Source organism: Sebastes umbrosus, chromosome 16 (genome assembly GCF_015220745.1).
Source record: "Sebastes umbrosus isolate fSebUmb1 chromosome 16, fSebUmb1.pri, whole genome shotgun sequence".
Lineage (NCBI taxonomy): Eukaryota > Metazoa > Chordata > Actinopteri > Perciformes > Sebastidae > Sebastes > Sebastes umbrosus.
Genome location: NC_051284.1, coordinates 4,696,930 through 4,722,698, shown reverse-complemented (window position 1 = coordinate 4,722,698; position 25,769 = coordinate 4,696,930). Strand labels below are relative to the sequence as shown.

Sequence of the window (25,769 nt, the reverse complement as noted above, 5' to 3'; positions counted from 1 at the left end):
TGTCTAGGGTTGGATTTTCCTTGCAGTTAAAATCCCCCCCTAAAAACATAAAATCATCACTACTACAAGCTCCTAAAGTATCAGACAAAATGTTTAAAAATGCCATCCTATCCACTCATTGGTGGGCACGTATAGACATTTAAAAACTTTACATTTTAATAATGAGTTTTGACTTTTAATAAAACACCTGGGATAATTTCTTCCACTTCATAGGGTAAAAAGGTAGAAAAGAATTCTGGCAAATAAAGTCCCCACTCCTCCACTAGAGCTGGACTTGTGGCTTAAAATGAGCTCCCCATTAAAAGCCCTCCTCCAGTCACTCTCATTGTTTTCAGTACTGTGGGTTTCCTGTAAAAACATCACGTCTACTTTCATCAGCTCCATTAGTTTAAAAAGAGCAGCTCTCTTAAAAGAGCAGCCCTGGCTCCCTTCAGGTTTAAAGTGCTGATGTTAAAATCACACATGGATTAAAAAAGAGACAACAGTAAAAAAGAGAAGCACAAGATGTTTTTAACAATCATCTTCATCAGTGATGATTTGTGCTTTCACTCTCATTATCAGTTTTTTTTACAGTCGGTATATTTCTTGGTCTGTGAGCACATCATCACAAAACCTCCCGGACTTTCTGGTCAGAGGCCTGGCTGACCTAATAAATAATCTGAGATCTGAGAAGTGATCTCCTCTCTACTGGCAGCCTGGCCCTTTTGGTTCGTTCTAGAAAGTTTTGAATGTCAGCAGGAGAGAGAGACTGAGAGTTCTCCTGAGTCAAAGAGAAGTCACTCTCTGACTCAGCTGATACTTGGTCTTTCTTGTTGTTTTTATACTGTTCTGCACAGAATCAGAATTGTTTATTTTCTGAGAGACTTTTAAAAATGTCATCATCTGACATATCTTCATTGTTAATAAATTCATCACACACTGATGGGTTGTCATTCATACTTTCATCTATTTCAGTGTTTTCACTTCCTGTGTTTTCACACTCAGTTGGTTTACTTTGGTCATTTTTTTAAACGTTTAATTTTACTGTCTTAGTTCGTGAACATCACTGTCCTGCCCCTCACCGCTGGAGCCTGCGGATCGAGGAAGTCGGGGCCGACGGGGACACCGGAGTCTCCGGGACCGGAGGAGCCAGAGCCGCAGATGGATCCCCGCCGGCAGCAGCAGCAGCAGCAGCAGCAGCAGCAAGTGCAAGAGCAGATCAAGTGTACCCTCTGCTCCACATCCGAAACACTTCATCGTCTCCAATGAGGCAAACACCATATAACTAAAACCCCTTTTAAATCATGTGTGGTGTCTTTTAATATCATGTACACGTGCCTCCTGTGACACACGACATGTTTCAGTTTGGGTGATTTACAGCCCAGAGAGACCATCTGTCCGTATCGAGACTGAGATAGAGAGAGAGAGGGGTGTTGATGGTTCGAAGCAGAGTATTCCCAGGGCTCATCATCTCCTGATTATCAATGTCTCCTCAAGGTTATCCAGAGAACTCACCTCTGTGGTGCAATCAGACCTGATTAGCTGATTAACATACTACTTGCATAATGTCGCCACAATTCATTACCCAGTGAGTGAGTTCATCGTCGCTCCCCAGGAAACATTGATCCTTCCCTCCACACAATCATGAACACATTGTACACGCAGCTTCACACACACCGTCCCAATGATCAGACTATGAACATTAGCTTCAGCTAGACACTGCTTCTGCAACTGCCAATGTTCCTCTATACTGGCCCTTTACAAATAGATAAAGTGGATGATTTTTCACACATGGTGATGTCTGATAAACATTTAAGATATTGAAACAGACAGAAAATTTAGATTCTAAATGATGAACAAAAAAAATTCAAAACCATTTTTATCATCAAGGCCTGAACAGAGCCAGATAGGGTCCAGACACTGATGTTCTTATTATTCACAGCTGGCTTCATGTGGTTAGAATTATTGTTCCAAAAGAAACACATAATTATATTTAACCTCAATCATCTGCCTTAGCAACCATTAGCAATACAGTCACATTAGGATTCATGGTGTCAGTTCTGTGTCTGATGGTGCAGGTGCATGCTAGCACTTGATGCCTGAAACTTAAATCACTGCTGTTTAAAATGGGTCAAATGTTTTGTCCCAACTACCAACAGCAGGACCAAAGATGTCAATGTCTGTCCATCCACCTAAAGCTTGAACAAACCTCAAGACTAGCTGAAAGCTATAAAAACTAACTTCCACAGATTTCGTAGTCTTTGACAGTCATGAAGGAGCATAAACCTTAAAACGGAGTAAACACACTAGACAACACACTGGACCACTTGTCGGTAACCACTGGAGTTCTGGTGGTAAAGGACCTCGTGAATCTTGCGACAACGCCAATTGTCATGTGTTCCTGTACAATAACAAACACTGACGGCAACCAACAGCTTGCAGTCTTGACATTTGACAATGACATTTGTGACAATAAAAGCTAAAAAAGGAGGAAAAAATGTGCAGACTTTGGGTGAGATCCTGGATTGAAAGGCATAGGCAACATGGATTATAGTGTATATAGCCTACAGAGGGAACTGGAGGCGAGTGAACGAAACGAAGCTAACTTCAGGTGAAGTAAAGTGGTTTATTTACCGGCATGTCTCCCTCAGGTGACCCGAACATTAAAGCATGTAAACATGTTCTAGTAGAAACCCAAAATACAAGTATGAACCTGGAAATGAACATGATATGTCCCCTTTAATTACAACTTGGAGCCTTCAGAGGCACTATCAGTTAAATGATCACTGTGTATCTAACAAAAAAATAGAAAAAAAGGGAAGGGGAGAGCTAGACAGGGAAGGAGATGGGGAACACATTGAGAGAGTGGTTTGTCAGTGCTGTGCTCTCTCTGTTTTGTCTGGGTCTGTTGTTTTCGTTGCCACTGCTGTTTGTTGGCACATGATCTGTGCCAGCACGGGGCACGGCACAGTATGGAACTGCACGAACAGCTCGGCTGTGAGCGGCTCGCCAAAAGCAGCTTTGGTCTGAAACACATGACAAGGTGTTTTCTACATCCAGCCTATATTCAGATAGCATATTGATAATATATACTGAGTACAGTGAATCACGTACAGTATATATCCACATGTGTCTCTGAACATTGATTCATCCATGCAAACATCCACTAACGCCTATAAACATATGATATCCATCCATAAAGGATACATACACAATACAACTACACTATCTGTACACATGATAATCTCACGAGTCAGCAGTATCCACACACGATAGTTAGTGGGGACAGAGAGTACAAAGCTTGTATTAAAGTGGACCCTTTTCCCAGACTAAGGACCTGTTTCTGTGACCAGATGGGAGACAAGTGCAGAGACTGAGGAATGCATGGTGTCAAAGCAGCGCGGGGCGGCTGCACAACCTGTCGTTTTTTATTTCGGCGTCCATGTTAACAGGTTAGAGCAGCCACACTGTCCACGTGAGACACGCGGCTCGGCTGCGTCTCTTCTAGAGATTGGAGGTCTCGCCTATTTTTACCGCGTGCCGCGCGGTTCACAGCAACAACAGACAGTGAAAATTATCTATTGACTGTATATTGACATCATATCAGAAACGTTACTACAGTTTCAATGTCTGTATCTGTAGAATATGTCACAGACATGAAAAAAAGTAAAGATTTATTTCTAAATCAACACTTCCTGCTGTCATTTCAAAATAAAAGCCCTCAAGCATTTTTTTTCTGTGGACAGAATTCCTTAATTTGTTAACACAAGGCTTTTATTCTGAAATATTTGCAGGACAGTGTTGTAGAACATGCGGTGACTTGCAGGGCTCCATGAATTAATATAGTACGGGGTTTTAATTGTGGATTATTACTATTATATACAAATTACCACACGTGTCTTAACCTTTCTCTGTCTAAAATAAATATAAATTACATTTATAATTAAATGAAATGACCATTATGAAAGGCTAACTTAAGAAACGCTGCCGGTGTGGACACCAAACGTGTGAGACACACAGCGGTTCAGCGAGGCAGCCGCCACACACTGCTGACTGCAAAAATGAAAACAAATTTCAACTTATGTTCTACTTAAGTTTAGCTGACATGGAAAATGTAAAGTTACAAGTTAAAAATCAACGCAAAAATGCCATGAAATGCATGCAATCCAAAATAAATGTATACATATCAGTAATCAAGTGGCCTCCTCTCTCTTTCATGTTGTGGTAGGTAGGTAAGGTCGCTTGTTTTGGGCTTTTTTGAGGGGAGAGTTGCTTCTTTTGTTCTTGTTTCTATAGACCTGGTTGCTTGTTTCTCTCACGAGATCTGGCAACACTGACTGCAACAAGCCACTGGGGTATTAAGAAATATTGTATCATCCCTTGAAATTCAATTCAATTAAATATATTTTTATATAGCGTCAAATCATAACAGAAGTTACTCGATAGGCTTTTCATATAGAGCATATAGACCCAACAAGAGATCCCACATGAGCGTGCATTATGTGACAGTGGCGAGGGAAAACTCCCCTTTAACAGGTAGAAACCTTGGGCAGAACCAGGCTCTTGGTGGGCGGCCATCTGTCTCAACCGGTTGGAAAACTGTCACATCCTTGTCTTCGTCCCTGGAGCGGCAGAGGACAGGCTCATCTACACCCAATGCTACTCACAGCATGGCGGAAAGTGAGATGACAGCACTTTTCAGACCTGGCAACCAGAGCCATCTCTTTCTACGGCTCTGATCCTCCCACGGCTTGTTACCAATCAACAACCAGAGGAATACAAGATTGACAACGGGTTGGTCCAATGATGATGTCCAAATGTCATCTTCAGTCTGTACCACTGTATGTACGTGATGAACTGGCAGTAAAGTATCAGACAGCAGCTTATTAGGAAATAAATTATAACGTGTAATAACTTAATATAATGACATGACACCGTGGGTTGGTTTTCCTCCTGTCCTCCCCATTTGTTGAGTCACCAGCCGCTACTGGTGTCAAGTATATACATATGTGAAAGTGACAATATATGTATGTGAATGGAGAATGTATGTGTTTATTCCTTTGCTGAGAAAGGGTCCTTAGGTCTCAATATGTTTGTGGTAAGTTCATATATATATTTAAATCATTGCAGTACTGCTGATTTCTAACTAAACCAAGATGGTTTTAATTAAAGATCAAATGTACCTACTGGCTGACTAGCAGTCCTAGACATGAAATAATCAAGAGCCTTCTCCTGCCTCCCTGCCACCAGCGAGCAACCATGCAAATGGAGCCAGAATGGAGCCTCTTGTGTGCCTAACAGGAGGCGACAGTGAGCCTGATGCCTAATAATGTCTACCATCTGACTGAGGGATAAGGAGGAGAGACAGGTGGGAAGAGCAGAGGGATCTCCAGGAGCTTACACAAGCTCTGTTCTGTGAATGGGGGAAGCCGTTACAAGCAAACACCAACTGACATATTTCTGTATTGGAACACTTTGCACTGGAACCTACCAGGACCTTTAAATTACACATTTTTAAATACTGATTTAATTTGTGTTTATCAACCACAGTATGGCACCGCTGTTCATGAGTCTACACACACTAAGTGCATCATCACAGACTGATCTGGTGAGCAAGGCAGTGATGTAAATAATATAATCCATAACTATGTATCCTATTTTATAAACTGATCACATAATTTCTATGTAAAATCTAGATTTGCAAATTAACTTGTAATTATAAATGTAAAAAAATGTAGTAAATTACAAGTACCTCAAACAGTAACAGGACTGGAGTAAATGTACTTAATTACATTATTTTTACTGTATGTATTTTCATATTATTTTTTGCAGCAAGAGCAGAGATACACTGAAGGATATTAAGGCCAGTGTAGGTAAAAAAATAATAATTCCGGAGCCGGGGGGAGGGGGTAATATTCTGAGAAAAAACTCAACATTTTTGATTTTTTTTTTAAAGTCTTAAAGTCTTTTTTTTAAAGAATTAAAGTCGTAAATTTTCTCCATCCATCCATCCACACATCCATTCACCCATCCACACATCCATCCACCCATACACACATCCATCCATCCATCATCCATCCACCCACCCATGAATCCATCCACCCACCCACCTATCCATCCATCCACCCACCCAACCATCCACCCACCGATCCATCATCCATCCATCCATCCATCCACCCACCCATGAATCCATCCATCCATCCACCGACCCAACCATCCACCCATCCATCCACCCACCCACCTATCCATCCATCCATCCAACAAACCCATGAATCCATCCATCCATCCATCCATCCACCCATCCATCCATCCACCCACCCATGAATCCATCCATCCATCCATCCATCCACCCACCCATGAATCCATCCATCCATCAATCCACCCACCCATGAATCCATCCATCCATCCATCCATCCATCCATCCATCCATCCACCCACCCATCCATCCACTCATCCATCCATCCATCCATCCACCCATCCACCCATCAATCCATCCACCCATCCACCCACACATCCATCCAACCATCCACCCATCTACCCATCCATTGGTTTTTATTGTTAGCTGTGCTGAAATAAAAGACACACACCTTTGTGTTGTCAAAAATAGAAGTTGTTTGTCTCTACTTTCATGTAATTTCTACAATATTGGTATTTACTCATATTCATAAAAGAACACTGAAAGATCATGAAAGAAAAATGTGTGTATGTATCTTTCAGTGTCGCCTCGCTCAGAGTCCGTCCTTACCCTAATAACACGACTTTAGGAGCAACGAAATTCAGACGGTGGCTGGCGTTACCACGGTTTTGCACTCCACTATTTTTACGAGTTTTTTTTGTCACGCAAATTTACGACTTTAATCTTGGAAATTCTGAGTTTTTTTTTTACTTGTTTATTCCCTGCTCCCCTGGCTCTGTAATCTTTATCTATTTATTTTTATTTTACCTACAATGGCCCTAATGTCGTAAAGATAAGAATTGGGGTAAGCAGAAACAGATAAAAGTATATTTGTCAAGATGTCCTACAGGTTAAAGTGTAAAGTAATGTTTAGGCAGGAGTTTAACTCAAAAACAGGCCTCTGTGAGTGTGTGTGTTACAGTCATATGATTGTATGATGTGTCTATAGTGCCTGTGGTACTGCTATTATTACTATTATTGCCATACTGTACTCCATTTTTATAGCTGTGAAGTCATGACTGTCAAGTGTGAGTGTGTACAGCAGGGTCAGAAAAACACTGTGGCACGCATGCCCATATAAGGAGTGTTTGCACTCTGCAGCCAGTAGCACAGTCGAATGCAGACCTCCATACACACTACAGCAAAGGTGGGATGATAGATGGACTAGGGAGGAGGGACAAAGAGGAGAAACTCTTCTCTTCCCAAGTTGCAATATGATTGGTTCCAAAAAAAATAAATACACACATTATTTTTCACACTGGAATGCATGTGTGCAGGCATGTGGTGGCTACAATACTATGACTGACAGGACGGAGCTGAAAATAGAACACATCTATCCTCGTGTCTTCAGAACTGTTGCAAATACATAACAAGAACATATAATAGATCTACTTGTGACACAAGCCATCTCTCATTCTGTCTGTTTCTGTTCTGTTCTACTGACCCTCGATCTGTTTGTTCATGTGCATGTCTGCAGCTTTCTCTCCACCCATATCTTCACTTCAAATCATTCACTCCCTGTCGCCACATTTACACCCTGGCTTCTCCTACTGTACGTACAATAATTCATTAAACAATAAATAACTGAGGCTGTCAGTCGATTAAAAATAATTAATCACGATTAATCGCATGATTGTTCATAGTTAATCATGATTAATTGCAAATTAATCGCACATTTGTTATCTGTTCAAAATGTACCTTAAAGGGAGATTTGTCTTATTGACATGGGAGTGGACAGATATGCTGCTTTATACAAATGTATGTATATATTCATTATTGGAAATCAATTAACACAGAACAATGACAAATATTGTCCAGAAAGCCTCACAGGTACTGAATTTAGCATAAAAAAATAATGCTCAAATCATAACATGGCAAACTGCAACCCAACAGGCAACAACAGCTGTCAGTGTGTCAGTGTGCTGACTTGACTATGACTTGCCCCAAACTGCATGTGATTATCATAAAGTGGGCATGTCTGTAAAGGGGAGACTCGTGGGTACCCATAGAACCCATTTTCATTCACATATCTGGAGGTCAGAGGTCAAGGGACCTCTTTGTAAATGGACATGACAGTTTTTGTTTGGAGTATGGAGCTTTATTTAACCTCCTTCAGGACAAGCTACTATGACATGGTTGGCACCAATGGATTCATTAGGTTTTTCTAGTTTCATATGATACAAGTATCTTCACTTTAACACTTTGACAGCCCTATAAATAACACCTAATATATATACCAACTATCTAAAAATGACTTAAAAAAGAAACACAACAAACACAAAAAAAACAAAATAACAAATGAACGTTATCCCTTAGATTTCATTTGATATTATAATTTATTTATTATATTATACTATGTTCAGGTTCAAACTCAGTATGCTGTTGTGAGGAGACAAACTTCATCACTGAAAGTAATTGAATGGTTCAAACTAAATTTGTTCCAAATTTAAATTCGAAACAGGGTACCAGTTATTATGTGTAATTTCTTTGACTAAAAATACTACTAGTAATACTATGTCAAGGAATATTTTCAACATGTAGCCTGCGATATATCTAAAATTAGGTTTTTGATAAATACGTAGAATATTACACAAATATAATGTTTTGTCCTGACTATACAGTCAGCTGAATGGTTGTGTCTTTCAAAGGTCCCATATTATGCTCATTTTCAGGTTCATACTTGTATTTTGTGTTTCTACTAGAACATGTTTATATACTGTAATCTTCAAAAAAAACTGTATTTCCCTCATACTGTCTGCCTGAATATACCTGTATTCACCCTCTGTCTGAAACGCTCTGTTTTAGTGCATTTCAACGGAATTGCGTTGCTAGGCAACAGTTTGGGTCCATGTTTACTTCCTCTCAGCTGATGTTATTCACATACTCTGCAACAGGAAATAAACTGGGACACATTTAGAATGTTTATGTTTAAAACTGTGTAATGATCTATATAATTGTATATTTGTGACATCACAAATGGATAGAAATCCTAACGGCTTGTTTCAAACGCACAATTTCTGAATACGGTCTGTGTGTATTTCTCTGTATATTGTATTTATATATATTTGATAGTTTAACAGTATTTATAAAGCACTTAAACCTGTTTTATAATATAAAAGACATGAAAATCTCACTTTTTACAATATGGGACCTTTAAGTGAAGTCTTCTCAGGTTTTCGCCTGCAAGATTCAACTCAAGTTGAGTCAGATACGATTTTTTTTTGAACACTTCTGTTCAGCAAGTGAGATTTATTCACATAAAACAACTTTGAAGTCACAGCAGCTGACCCCTGCTATACCTTCAAATCCATTTCAGGTTTGATTGCCAGCATTCTCACCAGCATTAATGAACCAAAACTAAATGCACCTAAGTTTGTTCACACCACAACAATCACTTTAGTTAAAGGACTACAGAGTTTAAGACCGTATACTTGTCAGTTCCTTTGCCAAACAGAAACCCTGTCCTGTCACTGCTTCCATCCGCCAGTAGTAAGAATGAATTATAAACGCTGTCACTTGAACGCAGCTTATGTAAACGATGTCAGTAGAAACCCTGGTTTACTGAGGAAGAGGATGCAGGCTTGTTCCTGTGAAAACTGATCCACACTGACTGTTCATGAATCTGTCTCACGCCGTCCCCGCGTTCTGACCAATTACAAAACACACACACGCACAGTCAGGAAACACAAAGCAGCACTCTCTTTTTTTTCCTTCTCCTTCAATTAAGGTTGGCTTAATTACTCGCTTAATCCAAGCGCCCTCTGTGAGAAACCATTACAGAGGAGACACTGAACACAGACAAGTAAACACATCAAGAGCGTCAAACACATCACACTGCACTGCTTTCTCAAACGCAACACTCACAGAGCAAGCGTCGCTTTTCATAGAGGCGGAAAAGGAAAGATTTCGAAAAAGCTGTACCTTTGCTTTTAGCTAGAAGAGCAGGAGGAGGAGGCGAAGACAAGAGCAGAGGATCCGCAGCCGAGAGAGCCCAGCCAGGGAGGAAGAAGAGGAGGAGACGTAAGACACCAACCGTATCAATGTATGTATGAATACATGTCATGAGGATAAATCGATGTACAACAGCAACTGTACATCACAAACCACTTGAAACATGCAACCGTATCAGGCATTAGGATGTCCTTACTGCTAACCTGGTCGTCATTCCCTGCAAATAACATTAATTAGCTACTTTTGCTGTGTGACATATTTATAATGGTTCATTAACAAGTGAAATCCAGATATAAATGGTGAATAGCTCCTTTTAAATTAGCTAAATTTATTGTATTGAATTAACTGTATTTAGATGTAAAGGCCAGTGGTGATGGTTTTGTAGCTATTTTGTTGACACGTCGCTCTTTTCGCCACAGGAAGTCCTCCAAATTAAATGACAAAATATGTCATTGGTCCATTCCCTCCAGAATGGCACATAAAAGTGTTTTCTGATCTGATGCCACTGTTGACAGGATGATATTTCAAAAATAAATCTGTTTTGTGATCTTAAAACGCTATGCTTAAGGTTTGGTTAGGGTTAGGGAAAGATCGTGGTTTTGGTTCAAAATACATTCTTAGGTTAGTATACTTAGGTAAGGAGACCTTTGTCGTCATGGTTACAATAATAACCTTTTGGTTGCAGTTAGGGCTTGCCGTGATTGTGGTTAAAAGAAACCAACATTGACTGTTGGTAGGAAATGGAAAACAAACAGTGACCTCCTGTGTCAAAGACTAACGTTTAGTTGACCAATCCATCCACCACAAATACTCCATTACAAGTAAAAGTCCTGTATTTAAAATAGAGTAACTTCTGTATTTTTCAACCTGGACCCTATGTTTCCATGACTTTGCGTCTAAAAGACTGATGGGGACAATAATTACTGGGGCCCAACGGTCCCTGGCACTGAAAGATCGAGGAACCTATTGTTTCTGTAAAGATTATTATTTTTCTGCTGCGCAATCTCTTTTTTGAGGGGCTTGGGGATGCTCGAAAACTCACGAAAATTGGCACGCGTTTCAGAACTGGAGAAAATTGAAAGTTCTGCAGTGATTGGGCTCGGGCGTGGCCCGCGGGCTCCATAACGCCCCCCCAAACGCGAGCCAGAGTTGCGAAAAGTTCCTTTAATGTTCATATTTGTTGGGATCATTGCTCTCATGTTCAAGAACATATCAATTTTTTTTTTTCAATTTTTTTTTACCCGACAGGAAGTCAGCCATGTTGGATTTCGTGCGTTCATTTTCATTTAACAAACCCACGTTTGAGGACTTTAGGATGCACAAAAACTTTGCACCCATGTTCAAATGTGATTCAGATTCAGTTCAGATTTGACGTTCGAATCGGGCTTGGTCGTAGCATATTGGCTCTATAGCGCCCCCTATTCACTTTTAGCCTTTTAACGTGTCTGTGACGCCCTCGGTATACTGGAAAACTCACGAAACTTGGTGCATCCATCAAAACCTGATACCTTTGCGAGAATATACAGCGATTGGGTTCATGTGTGTTTACCGGGCTCCATAGTGCCCCCTAATGCGTGGAAGGCCTTAGTTGAGACATAGTTGCTCCAATATTCATGAAAGGTGGTACCCACATTGCTCTCATCAGTTCGGACATATTTAACATTGGCTTTCATTAGCTCCGCCGAACTGGAAGTCGTCCATATTAAATATTTTGCGTTTTGCATGCATTTTATGCAAACTTTTTCAAACTGCTCCTAGAGGGTTTATCAGATTTGTTTCAAATTTGGTTTGTATAACCCTCCTGCTAATGTGACGCTAAATTGAGAAGGAATAGTCGATACCTCGAACAATGATCATCATAGGTCATGTGACAATACGCCATTTTAGGCACTTTACAGGTATGGAACTTTTCAAAACTCCTCCTAGAGGATTCAACATATCGATCTCAAATTTGGTCAGCAGAACCTCAACATCTTCATTATGGTAAATTGCAACGCTTTTGTGTTTTTGTTTAACGGCGTTGACGTGGTGAGGCGGGCAATTTACATGTTTCGCCATGACACGGGAATCTGTTGTAACTGGATTTTACATTGTCCAATCCGCCCCAAATTTCACAAGCTGGATAAGAGTCCAGGCCTGAAGACATCTACATGCCCATATTGAGTTATAGTCATAGCGCCACCTACTGACAACAGGAAGTCAGCCTTATGTGACAACGATCATCCGATTTACATGAAATTGACATGATGTGGTCTACACGATATACACCGACATGACGTATAATTATTATGTCTTCTCTAGCACCACATAGTGGACACAGGAAGTGGTACAAAATTTGCAAAACGGAATTTCCAGCGCCACACACTCCACGCTAAATAAAATAACATCTAAATAACATCTAACTTGTGCATGCAGTGTCCGACAGTCACGGGAATGCACGGTCAACCAGCGTCTCGCCAGTACCCCCGATGCGCGCGAGGGCTCGTTCATCTCTGCTTGCAGCTTTAATTGGAGCTGGTCCAGTATTGAGGGAGAACTTTGTAACCGCAAACCACTAAACGAGCTATGAGGGCAGTGAGCAGCGTCAATGTAAAGATACGTCCAATCAGATAATATAATATAATATACAATCAGAGCCTGTAATGGCAAAAAGCAGCACTGTTAGTAGACGTAGATGACAGTATAAGTTTGCCCCAATAGGATTACATTGCAGCCTGTGAGCAGCTGCCGTCTGCAGCGCTCTCCCTCAATACTGGACCAGTTTCAGAAATTATTGTCCCCATTAGTCCGTTAGACACAAAAACATGGGAAGACCGGATCCAAACCTGGGGGTCAAGGCCCCCCCTAAAGGGTCACCAGATAAATCTGAGGGGTCGTAGATGATTAATGGGAGGGGAGAGAAAAAAAAACTAATACACAAATCTATTTTCAGGTTTTGGACTTCTATGTGATATTTGATTTTTTTGTGAAATAGTGGATAATTTTAAAACACATTTTTGGATTATTAATCACCTATTCTCTATACTTTACACTGTGAATATTTGCAAATTCCATCCTCTGTTTTTAACACTGTGATGTATCTTCTGTGGTGATGCAGTTGAAGATGTTTGAAGAGAAACTCCGCCGACACTGTCTTAGTTGTATAACAAATTTATTACAATAAGTTCAGTATTGTAAACAAGTAACACGTTACTTGGAGAGCCTCCAGCCGAATAATGAGAGAACTCTCCCAAACGTATACAGACAGCTCCTTAAATACCGAGCTTGTTTTGGTCAAATACTTAGTTTCCACATATGGTTTTAATAGAAACACCTCTTTTACGAAGCCATCATATGTCTCTTCAACTCTGACCCACATATATGGTTTTAGGAGAGGGACTCCCAAGACCCTGTTGACCTAGCATCTGGTATATATTTACCTTGACTAGCTCTAAATCAGGAAGGCCCCTACAACAACTAACCTTCCAATTTACTCTCCTAATACAAACCTATTTATATAAATATGCTGCATCTAACAGCAGACACCTCAACTGTACAGCTTGTTTCATTTTAAAACACATTTATTTCACATATTTTAACATATTTTTCCTAGTACATTTCTATGTTATTTATGATTCATGACTTTTACTTGTTTCTTATTTAGTTTTTTCTTACTATGTTTATTATTATGCACCAAGATACCATGGCAAATTACTTGTGTGTACAAATCTACTTGGCAATAAACCTGGTTCTGATTAACAGTGTTGATTTTAGAAGATAATTTTGATGTTTTTTTGTGTTTTAAGTACACTATTTCTTTCTGGACTGTGTTAGTAAGAAACGCTAGGCTAGTTTCCTTTTAACAATACTGTAAGCAGATGCTTCTTATGAACTGCATTTAGTTACTACCCGTTTTTTTTTTTAAATTAAAATAAATTATCGTGATGTCAGTTCATCAAAATGAATACTGTGCAAATACACAAAACTGCTCTGGAAAACAATGAGTAAATGTAGCTCCAGCAGAGGTTGGCCATAGTCACCTCACTAGCTAGCTTTAGCTAGAGGCCACTGTAGTTTGACTTACTTTTAGATCTATTTTGTCATTACTGCACATTTCACACGCCATTGCGTCGTGCGTTTTGGATTCGTAGGTCAGTACAGCAGCATAATAAAATCACACTGTATATCAAAATGTATATATAGAACCATGCACTTTCACATTTATTCCACACCAACACCAAAACATGCAGCACCACACTACAAAACACACACAAAGCAAAAGACACGACAGAGAGAAGAGGGAAGGAGAGGCATACCTTGTTCTGCCATCATATGTGCAAAGCCTTGAGAGGATAAAAGAGAGAGGGAAGGGGGAAGAAGGACAGAGAACACTTGAGAAAAAGACCACACTTAGTTTCAATACTCTTTGGTATTGTGATGATACATGTTTTCCAGGAGGGAAAGCATGCCATCAGAACAACACACCGACAGGTCACACAAAGCTTCCTGTGGCTTTCTTCGTGAGAAATACCAGCATGTTAGCAGCAGAAGTGATAGTCTGTATAGAGTTCAGCTCACATTCACTGAGCTGCTGAATGGACTAAAACCTGCAATACTGATTTTTCTGGCCACTTGGGGGCAGCAAAAACAAGCTGTGAACACATTTACATACAACTTATTAAATTGATATATTGAACTTGCTTATTTACACATCAAACAGCTACAGAGCAACATTTGAAGTGGTGTTTCTGTCCACCTGATGAATGTCACTCCACTATTCTCTCTTTTAGCTCTACCACCTCCTATACTAACAAACAGAAATGCCATATTTTCATCATGTTTTCTACTGTTTGAGGTTTGACTGGAGCTTTCCCTCCTCTTTTACAATGGTTTAAAGGGCACTGACTGGAAAATACTGTAAGCTCTGTTGATCTCCATGAACCAACTCCTGATATTCCACCCATTTTGGATGTTATCAGCCAATCGAATGGGCGTTATCCGTGGTTATCGCTACCATTCTAAAGCTTCAGACGGGCCAAACATCGTGAATTCAAACAAAAAAAATTCAGGTTTAGGCAACAAAACCACTAAAGATCGTGATTTGGGTTCAAATAAGTAGATCATTTACGTGACAAAAGTACAGTCAGATAAATCAACGTTGACTTTTGGTTTCACGCGGTCTGCCGGGTAAAAGGCCCGCTCATCATCCCCGACCGCCACCTAGGTGGGCATTGTCGCTTGTTATACTAGGTCACCTGACTTCCTCCTTGGCTCCTAATTACTACGGCCAGTAGAGGATGGTATCGTATTCATATCGGTGAACCTACTAGTAGGTGTAGCAGGCCCCTTCTAACCCATATATCTGTAACCGCTGATAACGGCCAATCAACTAACGGCTGATATCATTCAAAGCGGGCGAACCTTCTCATAACAGTAGTAGATGGAAATGTGCATTACTTTGCATTTTCTTTAGCAAATTTTATGAAAATTCAGTTAAAATTTTGATTACATTTGGATGACTAGTTATCTGCCAACTCAACATGCATCAACTCTAATGGGCTTGACACACATTAAGTGATTTCCAATGAAACCAGTGTGAACAGGTGAATTCTATTTCTTTTGAAATTTGTAAAATTGCATAAAGACAATGGCAAATACTTCCTAGTACAATCTGTTGTTTTAAATAACTTACAGTTGCTTTACTTATAGGTGCCAGATTTTAAACCCATGTCCTTCTTTCCAGGTTAATGTCATTGCCCAGTCTGGAAATCAAACTGTGATTTAAGTAATCTATTACAGTGAGCAAAAAGCTGTCTTCACTTTTGTGTCAAAGATACATTATGGCAACATACTATTGTAATTGTGAGCAGAGACTAAAGCGGGAAATCTGCAGCTATACAAATAATTTTTTCCATTGAAACTCACCTGGCATATTGTTGTTGACCTCTGGAATACAAGGAGACAGAGAAAAAAAAAGCAAACAAAGCCAGCATTAGAAAAACACTCGTATCACTTGCATGTTGACTGTCATGCAAAATATTACACACTTCATAGTCCATACAGAGGGCTGGCAGTGGGCACAGCCATGTGTATGTCATTTACAATGCAGAAGAAGTTTTAACAGTGAGGTGTTAAAGCAGCCACATTTGCTTTTGGAACCATCGTTCAGTCCCATTAGAGGAAATATCCAGCGTGAAGAAAAAGAGGCATCTCTTCCCCTCCATGTATAAACACACTGATGACACACAGACTTTCAGTGTTTCCGTTACCTTTCAGTGCAGACACATCAACTCATTTCATCAGTATCCTCAGGTGCTGTTGCTAAGTTATAGACATGCAAAAAAGCAACACAAAACCCAAAATAAGGTCATCCTTTAAGGGGACTTGTGAGCTTTATGACAAATCCAAGCACTGAAAGAACAAACCTACAGATTTAAAGCTCCAGTCCAAAGTGTTTATATTAAACACCATACTGAAGATTTTACAATTAGAGTTATTACAGAATTTAAAAAAATAATGATGGTAATTTAATAATAAACATATCTGTCCTGTGATTGGACTTAGGGTTTTATTTTATAAAAAATATTGTCAAAGTTGACTCATCTTCCAGGAAACCATGAATATTGCTGACAAATTCGGGCTGTCAAGAGTGGAATTTGAGAACATTATCTCAGATCAGTGAGTTTCCCTCGAAAGGCTCCAACAACTTAGTGCAGCAAAAACCAGACAATGTTCATCATCACAACCACTGCTCTTCTGCCTTATTTAGTTGAGGCTATTCGCAGAAATGAAGTAGCTGGAAAATGAAAGTAATTGAATTGAGATGCAGTGAAGAGTGTTCTTAGCGGGGGACTAATTGGGCATGTTAGGGTGATAATGTGAATGCAAGCAGACAGAAGTCAATCAGATATGCATTAGATATTAATTCAGTTGAAACTGAGGACTTGTTTCAGCTGGTCAAATGGTCATCTGGGAGAGGAAGGCTGGGTATGTGTGTGTGTGTGTACACATGTAGGGATAATCTTACTAAAGCCTCAATTCCTTTGTGTCCTTTACCAGTTGATTTAGTTGAGATGTCCATAGAATAAAACACACTCACACACTCAAATAGCAACGGAAGAGGAACACTCTTCCCACTCTCAGAGGGAGATGAGATTACACACACATACACACACACACACACACACACACACACACACACACACACACACACACACACACGTGTGGCTTGTCTTGATATCTTTGTGAGGACCAATATCAGTTTTAAACCATCGTAGTGAGGACATTTCTGCATTGTGGGGGCACTTTGGCCTCACTACTTCAAAGGACTGTCAGAGGTTCAGACTTTGTTAAAAAGGGGACATATAGTCCCCATAGAAGCCATTTCATTGTAGTGAGACCATTTTTTGAAACTTGACCTCACTGTATAAAATGACCTGTGGTGACCTCTAGGATAATCACAGCCTCATGAAACTTTAAAGCCATAAACTAGAGACCTAGAGCATTCAGAGGACGGATGGCTTTCCTAGCTAGATTGACAATAAGGGGGTTTCTGAGCAGTTTACACAACAGAAGTGCTCACCATCCAATCACCGAAAAATGCAATTCTTGCAGAAATCTCCAGATGTCAAAAGTTTTTGAAACTAAATCACAGCATGGCTTTTTCTATGGTGTTCCTCAAGGTCTTGGTGTCTTAATGTGGTAATTTGGAGGGATTATTGATCATTTTTTATCAATTCTCCAATGGTAAAAAAAATGGTAAAATTCACAAACACACAGTGCTGAGCTGCATCTTAAATTAATCTTCAGGTTCCCAGCTTTCAGATGATGTACACCACTTCTATTTGACATCTACTGTTGACCTGCTATCTGACCCTAAAGACCCCCTGTACCCCCCCTAAAGAAAGACAAAAATGGGTCTACAGTATGAAAAAGAGTGGGGAGTGGAAAATGTTAAATTAATCTTTCAGTTCTCTCCCCCACTCCAGTTTGACTTCCTGACTAATCCATGATTCAGAGCTCAATCTCCCTCTGTCCCTCTCTCCTGATGATCAGCTGGATTCACTCGCCTCCCATCCTGCTCTGGCATTATTTTGTTCTCTATCTTGACCTACTTCCTTTGACAATTTACCTCCCCTGTATTGTGCCTCTGTTTCTGTCATCAGGCTTTGTGTGTGTGTACAGAGAGAGAGAGAGAGATGGAGGGATGCAAACATATACATATTTAATAAAGTACCAGTCAAAAACTCATACTGTAGGTCCAGCTCCCAGTGGCAGGCTATAGCCAGCATTTAACGCAATACAATTACTGCATCAGGGAGCTCTGAAATACGTTTTCTCCGTTACGAATGTAACAAATCTATATCCTCCAGCTCTCCTCAGAAAAATTCTCCCCAAAAATAAAGTCCAAACAGATCACCATTCTTAGGAGTGACTCACTGGCACTTTGAAAAACCTATTTATTCAACAGTGGACACATAATCTAGGTAAGAGTATGACTCTCTGTTTTAATTCAATACCCCAAAGGTGACGCAAGGATAGCGAAGGGATTAGAGCTCAAAGTGGATTACTTAAAGGGATGATTCATCATGTGTTGGATAAAAGTGGGAGAGCACAGTGATTAATGAGGTATTTCAAATTCTGCTTTATTTCATCAGCGCTGGCTTAACTGATGTTTCCTGCACATTATTAACGTGGAAGGTAAATCAGCGCACGGGAGGTATGTATGTACGCACACGCGCTATTCCCACAGGACAAAGGATTGAGTCATTGCTGTGCTGAGGGCTTGATTATTACTGTCTTCATCATCGATACTGTAACGGCCATAATCTCCTCACATGCTTCACGTTGATGTGAACATACGGGTGGCTGGAGAAACAGCCAGGGAGGGCTGCTGAAGCCATCTGCTCGTGTTGGGGTGTCAACGGCATGCAGCTGGTAGACCGTCGGCTGGGTGATTGTTAGAGAGGGAACCACAGATTGAAAGTGGTTGTGTTATCTAGTTTCTGTGCGACAGACAGAGGTGATGTGAAAACGAAACAGAGCTAAAGGAAAGAGACCAATATATTTTCCTCTATCAGTCCATCTCTTGCAGTTGGAGAAGTGAGTGATTGGTTTCATGTATTTTAGATTCATATTCTACAATGTTTATATGTACATGTATCAATCGAAATAATTCTATCTTCTGAATGACAAAAATTAGAAAGTACTTGTTTTAACCCAAACCATGAACTTTTCTTACTTTTGTTGCCTAAACCTAACCACGTAGTTTTGCTGCGTAAGTAAAGCTAAAAACTAAGAAAACCTGTGTTTAAAGTTCATTTTGAAAAGCCACTGTATGCATGTAACGAGCGGAAACTGTACACTTCTCGTGAACACAGAGTCATAGATTGAAGCGTAGGCTCACTGACCAAGCTGAGGTATTTGACAAGTTGGGAGTGAGAATGTGTTGTCACTGTCACTGTCCCATCCGATCAGCTGAGCAGTCAATAAAAAGGATTGTGTTCAGTGTGCAGGATACACCTTCGGTTCCAAGCCCTGACCTCCTCAAAGAGCTTTCTCTCTCTTCTCACGTTACGTGGCGGTGGCACAGAATGTGTTCAAATTACGTGCCGCAACCATGGAAACAATTCAACGTTATGTTGAGGCAATAAAACTGCATCGTTAGGTTTAGGAAAGAAAAGATCAGTTTGGGTTAAAAGAAACACTTTTGCAACGCATCTTCTTATGTAGCCCACGTAAGTTAAATAACCAGCCCGTTCTTGTTCTCAGGACGCCAAATGCCAAATGTCACGGCCATTGCCGTGTGTGCAAAAGGCATCCTTTAGCACCAGTATGAAATGCACTGGGCTTGCCAATAGCTACAATGTAAGCCCATCTGCGGCAACAGTAAACGCTCACGGTCGGGACAGACTGGGCAAGTCAGCGGCTGCCTCACTGACTTGCTGCATATCTCACGCATGTAGTGTCCACAACCGGCAGCATTTCTGCTGCTACAGCTGTTGCCAGCCCTTTCTTTCTACATAGAGTTTGCCTTTCATAATGGCCATTTCATTTCATTATAAATATAATTTATATTTATTTTAGACAGAGAAAGGTTAAGAAACATGTGGTAATTTGTAACTAATAGCAATAATCCACAATTAAAACCCATTACTATATTCATTCATGGAGCCCTACAAGTAACTGCATTTCCTACAACACTGTCCTGTAAATATTTCAGAATAAAAGCCTGGTGTTGACAAATAAAGGAATTCTGTCCACAGAAAAAAACACTTGAAGGCTTTTATTTTGAAACACAAGCAGAAAGTGTTGATTTAAAAATAAATATTTACTTTTTTTCCTGTCTGCCACATATTCTACAGGTACAGACATCGAAACTGTAGTAATGTTGCTGGTATGATGTCAATATAAAGTCAGGTCAAAGATCACCTTCACCGTCTGTTGTTGCTGTGAACCGCGCAGCACGTGAAAAAAATAGGCGAGACCTCGAATCTCTAGAAAGGATGCGGTCCAACAAATACAAGGCCTTCATCCAGTAGACCGCTGTTACAATCAGCTGTTCATGTCCCGTGCTCACAACATTCAGTGTCATTTCACTGTACAAACATAGAAGTTTTAAGACTAACCATGTAGATTTGTCTCTAAACTTAAGTAAGTGGTTTTGTTGCCCAAACCTAAAGTGACGCCAAGGGGCGTGACAAAGCAAACATATGTGACGAGTTGGGATGAGAACGTGTTCACCTCGACCTCCTTCCTACGCGGACTTTCATTAAAACATATTTCTGTTGAACCTGGGAATTTGTGTGTCCACCACAAAAAATGATCTTTCCAGTGGCATTGTTTCTGTGGTGACATTCCATGCCACCACCATGTAATGCGCTGTTAACAGGTCGTGGTCATTTCACGTATTTCTGTGAGATCAGGCTGTATTAGAACATACTCATTGACGCCAGACCTTGATCAACCAGCAAACATTTCATCGACCTGGGGGGTTGACGACAGGTCTATTACACAACATCTCCCGTGAAGGGGAATGAAATGACGTGCAGGACAGACACAACCAGACTTAAAAAAGGTTATGTTATTGAGTATAAATTCATACACTATCAGTGTTATAAGACGAAGGCTTCTTCACATGTTAATTGGTAAGTTATTGATTAATGTAGAACTTTAGACTATTTTTATGCATTCATGCAGCTCAGTTATAAAAAGTGGCAGAAACATTGCCAGTAGAAACTTTCTTAAAAGGCTTAACAGATGCTTAAACACTGCACAACGGTTTGTAATAGAGACAGGATTTTACAACTATGGGAAATCATCACAGTGGCAATCAACCACTAGAATTCATGTGATTGGCCAATGCAGCGTTTTGCCTGATGATGAATTGTTCTCAGAGCCATCTGTGTTTATGGACTGGCTCCATTCCAATGAATGACGCCCGGGCCACACAGGGAACGTCAGCAGCACGTAGCGGCTGCAGAACCTGTCGTTTTTTTTATTTCGGCATCCGTGTTAACAGCTTAAAGCAGCCACACTGTCCGCGTGAGCAGAGCGGCTCGGCTCTCTTCTAGAGATTCGAGCTCTCGGCTATTTTTACCGCGCTGCTTACAGCAACAGACAGTGAAAATGATCTTTTTTGACAGTATATTGACATCATATCAGCAACGGTACTACAGTTTCAATCTCTGTGTCTGTAGAATATGTCACAGACATGAAAAAAGTAAAGATTTATTTTTACAGTTTTTCTCGATTGTTTACACACATTTTCTGAAAGCATGCCTCATACTCTCAGAACTCTACACACAAATCAAAAAACACACACACAATGGGCAAAACCCCTCAATTCTCCTGCAAAATTAAACTTTACATTCAAATCAATGTTATTTCTTCTCAAAATGGTATTTTGTTTTCAAATGACACACACAAACCATCATATGAATAGACATTTATAAGAACCAGTTGAACACTGATGTGCTCAATGTAAAACACTATGATGAATGGAAAACACTTCTTCTCCATTCATCATAATGACTTAGGCCTTTTTTTTGTTCAGTGTTACACTTACTACAGACAGTACATACATAAGTGTGTTGTAAAATATTTTAGAATATTGTTTTTATACTCAGAACACACAAATACACGGTAACAAATATATTTTATTTTCCCCACAAAAACAATGTACACAGTGTACATCCCAACCAACACAAAGTTGCACATACAGTGGTCTACATACAAAACAACAGAAGAATTTACTGTATACAGTTACTGTAAAAAAAACGGGAAAAAAAACTATGCTGCATCCTCTCTTCTGTTTCGGTCTGGCCACAGCACCTCATCCACATCACAAGCAATGTTTGCCCTGGCCAAGCAGCGGGGGAAATATCGCTTAGCATGTCGAATCCAGCCATGAAAAGCATCAACTGATTGCTAATTGTAACACTGTGTCACAGGTGTTTGCCCATGTGATGAGTCAGTGTGCATAGTAGGGCAATTGACTTTAGAATTTTGAATGACAGTGTGTTCCTTGTGAAAACGAGATTTTCTTCATGAAAATTGTGCCAAATGCAGAGAATTGTGTGTAGTGTTTTGAAAAAAGTGTGTTTTAGAACTGCAATTTGAGTGTAAAGCAGGAATTGTGCTTGTAGTTTAGCAGAATTGGTTCAGGGGGTTGGTGCATGAGTTACATGTTGTGGTCATTGTGTGTCAAGTACCAGTATTTGTGTGTAAACAATTGAGAAAAACTGTAAATCAACACTTCCTTTTTTCATTTAAAAATAAAAGCCCTCAAGCGTTTTTCTGTGGAAAGAATTCCTTCATATGTTTGATGATTTTATTCAAGTTATCAGATGACATTCCAAACACTGTAGCTATCAAGCAATCTCACATGCTCTGTAATATTGTGTGAGATGTGAAACACAAAAACACTTAGTGGTCTGATAAACATGATCCGATATTTCAAATCTTCAATATTTCTAATGTTTGCGGTGTGGCCCTCTGCTTCACTGCTGAGAGGAAATGCTTTGAGGCATCGCACAGCTATCTCTTTGTAGAAAAAAGGATGGAAAAACGCCAGGACTTCTCTGTAAAAACATTTTTTTTTATGTGTGTTGGTTAGAATGATTTTTTTTTTTCCTGGATTCCCAGGACTTGGGAGAACATTTTTCAAAAGCCCAATAAGGTTTTGGGCTTTTGAAAAATGTTCTCCCAAGTCCTGCCAAGTTCTCCCAAAATAATTGAAATTACTATTATTACTATTACTATTATTAATAATTGTTCTCTGTGTAGTTTAAATACATTTCTATGAGATTCAATTTCAGTTTTGCTTTTTCTCTTTATGGTAATTTCAATTATTTTTACATTAATGTGACATCACTGCAGCTTACATTATCTGACAGCCCAGTTTGTCCTGAAAAAACAAGGCAAAAGTGAGCATGGCTCACATACCCCCGCTCACTGCTTGACTCCTACTAAAGTAGGGCCAAAGGTTTTGCCCTTTTGGAACTAATGGAATTAATGGGCATTAACTAATTAACTAATGGGCACCCTGGACTTCTAACCCCCAAAAGGCACAACCAGACCACACTGTCAACCATCATACCAAATTTGAAGTTCCTAAATTAAATAGTTTCTGAGTTCTGCTCTGGAAACGAAAGTGTGACACGCGAACGGACGGAAGGACGGACGGAAAGGACGGAAAGGACGGAAGGACGGACACGACTACGTTGTCGCGGAGGTATAAAAAGATGTGTTTGTCATGATGTACATTACAGTGTTGAGATTCTACAATAATTATTAAAAAAATATACAAAAAATAGCAAAAAAAGGGCTTAGATCCTAGAGGGTTAATGGTCAAAATCATCACTGAAACTCGTGCCAAAATCATGTTTCTATATGAAAAAAAGTAATGAACAGTCAAATCTTCATATTTACTAGCCAAATCTGATTCGGGTACAGCCCCTTTATTTGTCAGACATTTGATGCTCAGCATCTCAAGAGCCATCTGGACATATTGTCTCCCTGATGTATTCAAAAAGCAGACAATCCACCAATTGACCTCAGCCAGCCTCATTAAGCAGGTTATTTATCCCTTAACAATCAGCAATCCAAATTCTCTCAGGGCTGCCTCAGTTCCCTGCTTCCACTCACCTATCACCGCCTTGCAGGAGGCAGCCAAGCAGACAGAAAGAGAGAGGGAGAGCTAGACATAAATCAACACTGGGAACAGTTCCCAACATGGAGGCTGTAAATCAAGGTTGGGAAAAAGGCGGCCCATCAACCCATAAGGGTCACGAGTGCCTTTGCATCGATGCCTCACTGAGTCACGCATCACAGCGCTGTTGGGTTGGAGTGGTGTGATGTGCTTGTGGTGTGTTTTGGGGAGAGAACTGTGAGAGGATGGGGGAGTCGGGAGAGGGAGGATATGTAGCTATACCTATAGCTGGAATACCAAGAATGACTGAGAACACCATAATCAAATACGTCTCAACTAAATGATAGCGCCAGAAAATGTTAGACATGAAGCATAGAACTCTATCTGGTGCTGGGAAAAAATCATATGTAACACTGTGCTTAAGTGGTTGTAAATAGAACCGTCATGGTACTGTAGAGGCCCATGTTTTCATGACATCATTTATTAAGCCTATGATCAAAATTTCCCTTAGACCCATATTGGTCTTCTTAAGCATGTTATAGTGCATTTTATTTTGCAGTCCGAATTTTTATCAAGTGCAATATTACAGTGTAGGCTTATTAAGTGTCAGGGAAAACTAGCAGTGGCGCTACATGGCACATTCTGGTTCCCAAGAAGATGATTGCCACTTCACTGATGACCCTCTGCCACGCCCATCTCCAAGACAGCAGCCACACAAGCCAACATGGTAAAACTGGCAGAGTGGCCTCCACCTCCCCCATCTACCCCCTTTGACTCAGCCTGACTCAGCCTGACTCATCGCCCACGTAATCGTGCACGCAGGGAAAATTTCAGGAAAGCACACAGCACTTCATTCGGCTGTTCTGAGACTGAAGGAGAGTGAGTGATTACCGGAGGCGGTGATGCATTTGCCCAAACACGACTGCCGGCCCAAGTCGTTGCCCAAAATGACGTTAATTCCGTCCACCGGTAAGACCAGTCTCACACCAAAGGGCACTTTGCCCTGCACCAAGCCACAATCTAGGTTCATTGTATGCACCGGGACAGGTAACAACCTCAACACCCATTCCTTGCTTAACAATTTTATCCTCAATATCAGTCTCCTCAGAAAACAGCAAAATTCACTCCACAACATAGGAGCTGTCAGCACCCGTATCTCTCAAAATCTGAACAGGCTCCTCACTACTACCGTGTTACAAACTCTTCTGAGACGAAAGGTCGATAGGACTCAACAGGGCCACCAGTCACGCCATATTCTACATGCCCACCTTGCCACCGTCCTACATCCACTGGACTAGGAACGCTTGCAGCCCAGCGCAGAAGGTTTTACCCGTCTCAGTGACAGTCGTAACCTTACGCTCAGTGAGATACTGTATGTGGCAACACGACTGGGCAGAGAGTTTTTGAACTGTTCCAAGATGATCAAATTATACAAACTCTCAAAATCATAAACATCAGAGGACATACATCACCAACAATTGAAATGATTAGTCAGCACCCTCACAAACTCCATAGCGACATAGCAGCCAGGCT

The 25,769-nt window shown here is 40.4% G+C and overlaps 1 protein-coding gene across 9 annotated transcripts in view; it reads right to left on the bottom strand.

The window, feature by feature from the left end:
* The window catches only part of nrxn3a (neurexin 3a), a 187,800-nt gene that overhangs the window by 141,276 nt on the left and 20,755 nt on the right, over positions 1–25,769 (bottom strand). For all 9 annotated transcript variants that reach the window (XM_037796373.1, XM_037796375.1, XM_037796376.1 and 6 more), the window contains exons 3-5: positions 16,010–16,030; positions 14,401–14,427; positions 10,076–10,087 (exon numbers count right to left, since the gene is read on the bottom strand). In XM_037796373.1, coding sequence (XP_037652301.1) covers positions 10,076–10,087; positions 14,401–14,427; positions 16,010–16,030 — 60 coding nt within the window. The remainder of the gene's footprint in view (positions 1–10,075; positions 10,088–14,400; positions 14,428–16,009; positions 16,031–25,769) is intronic.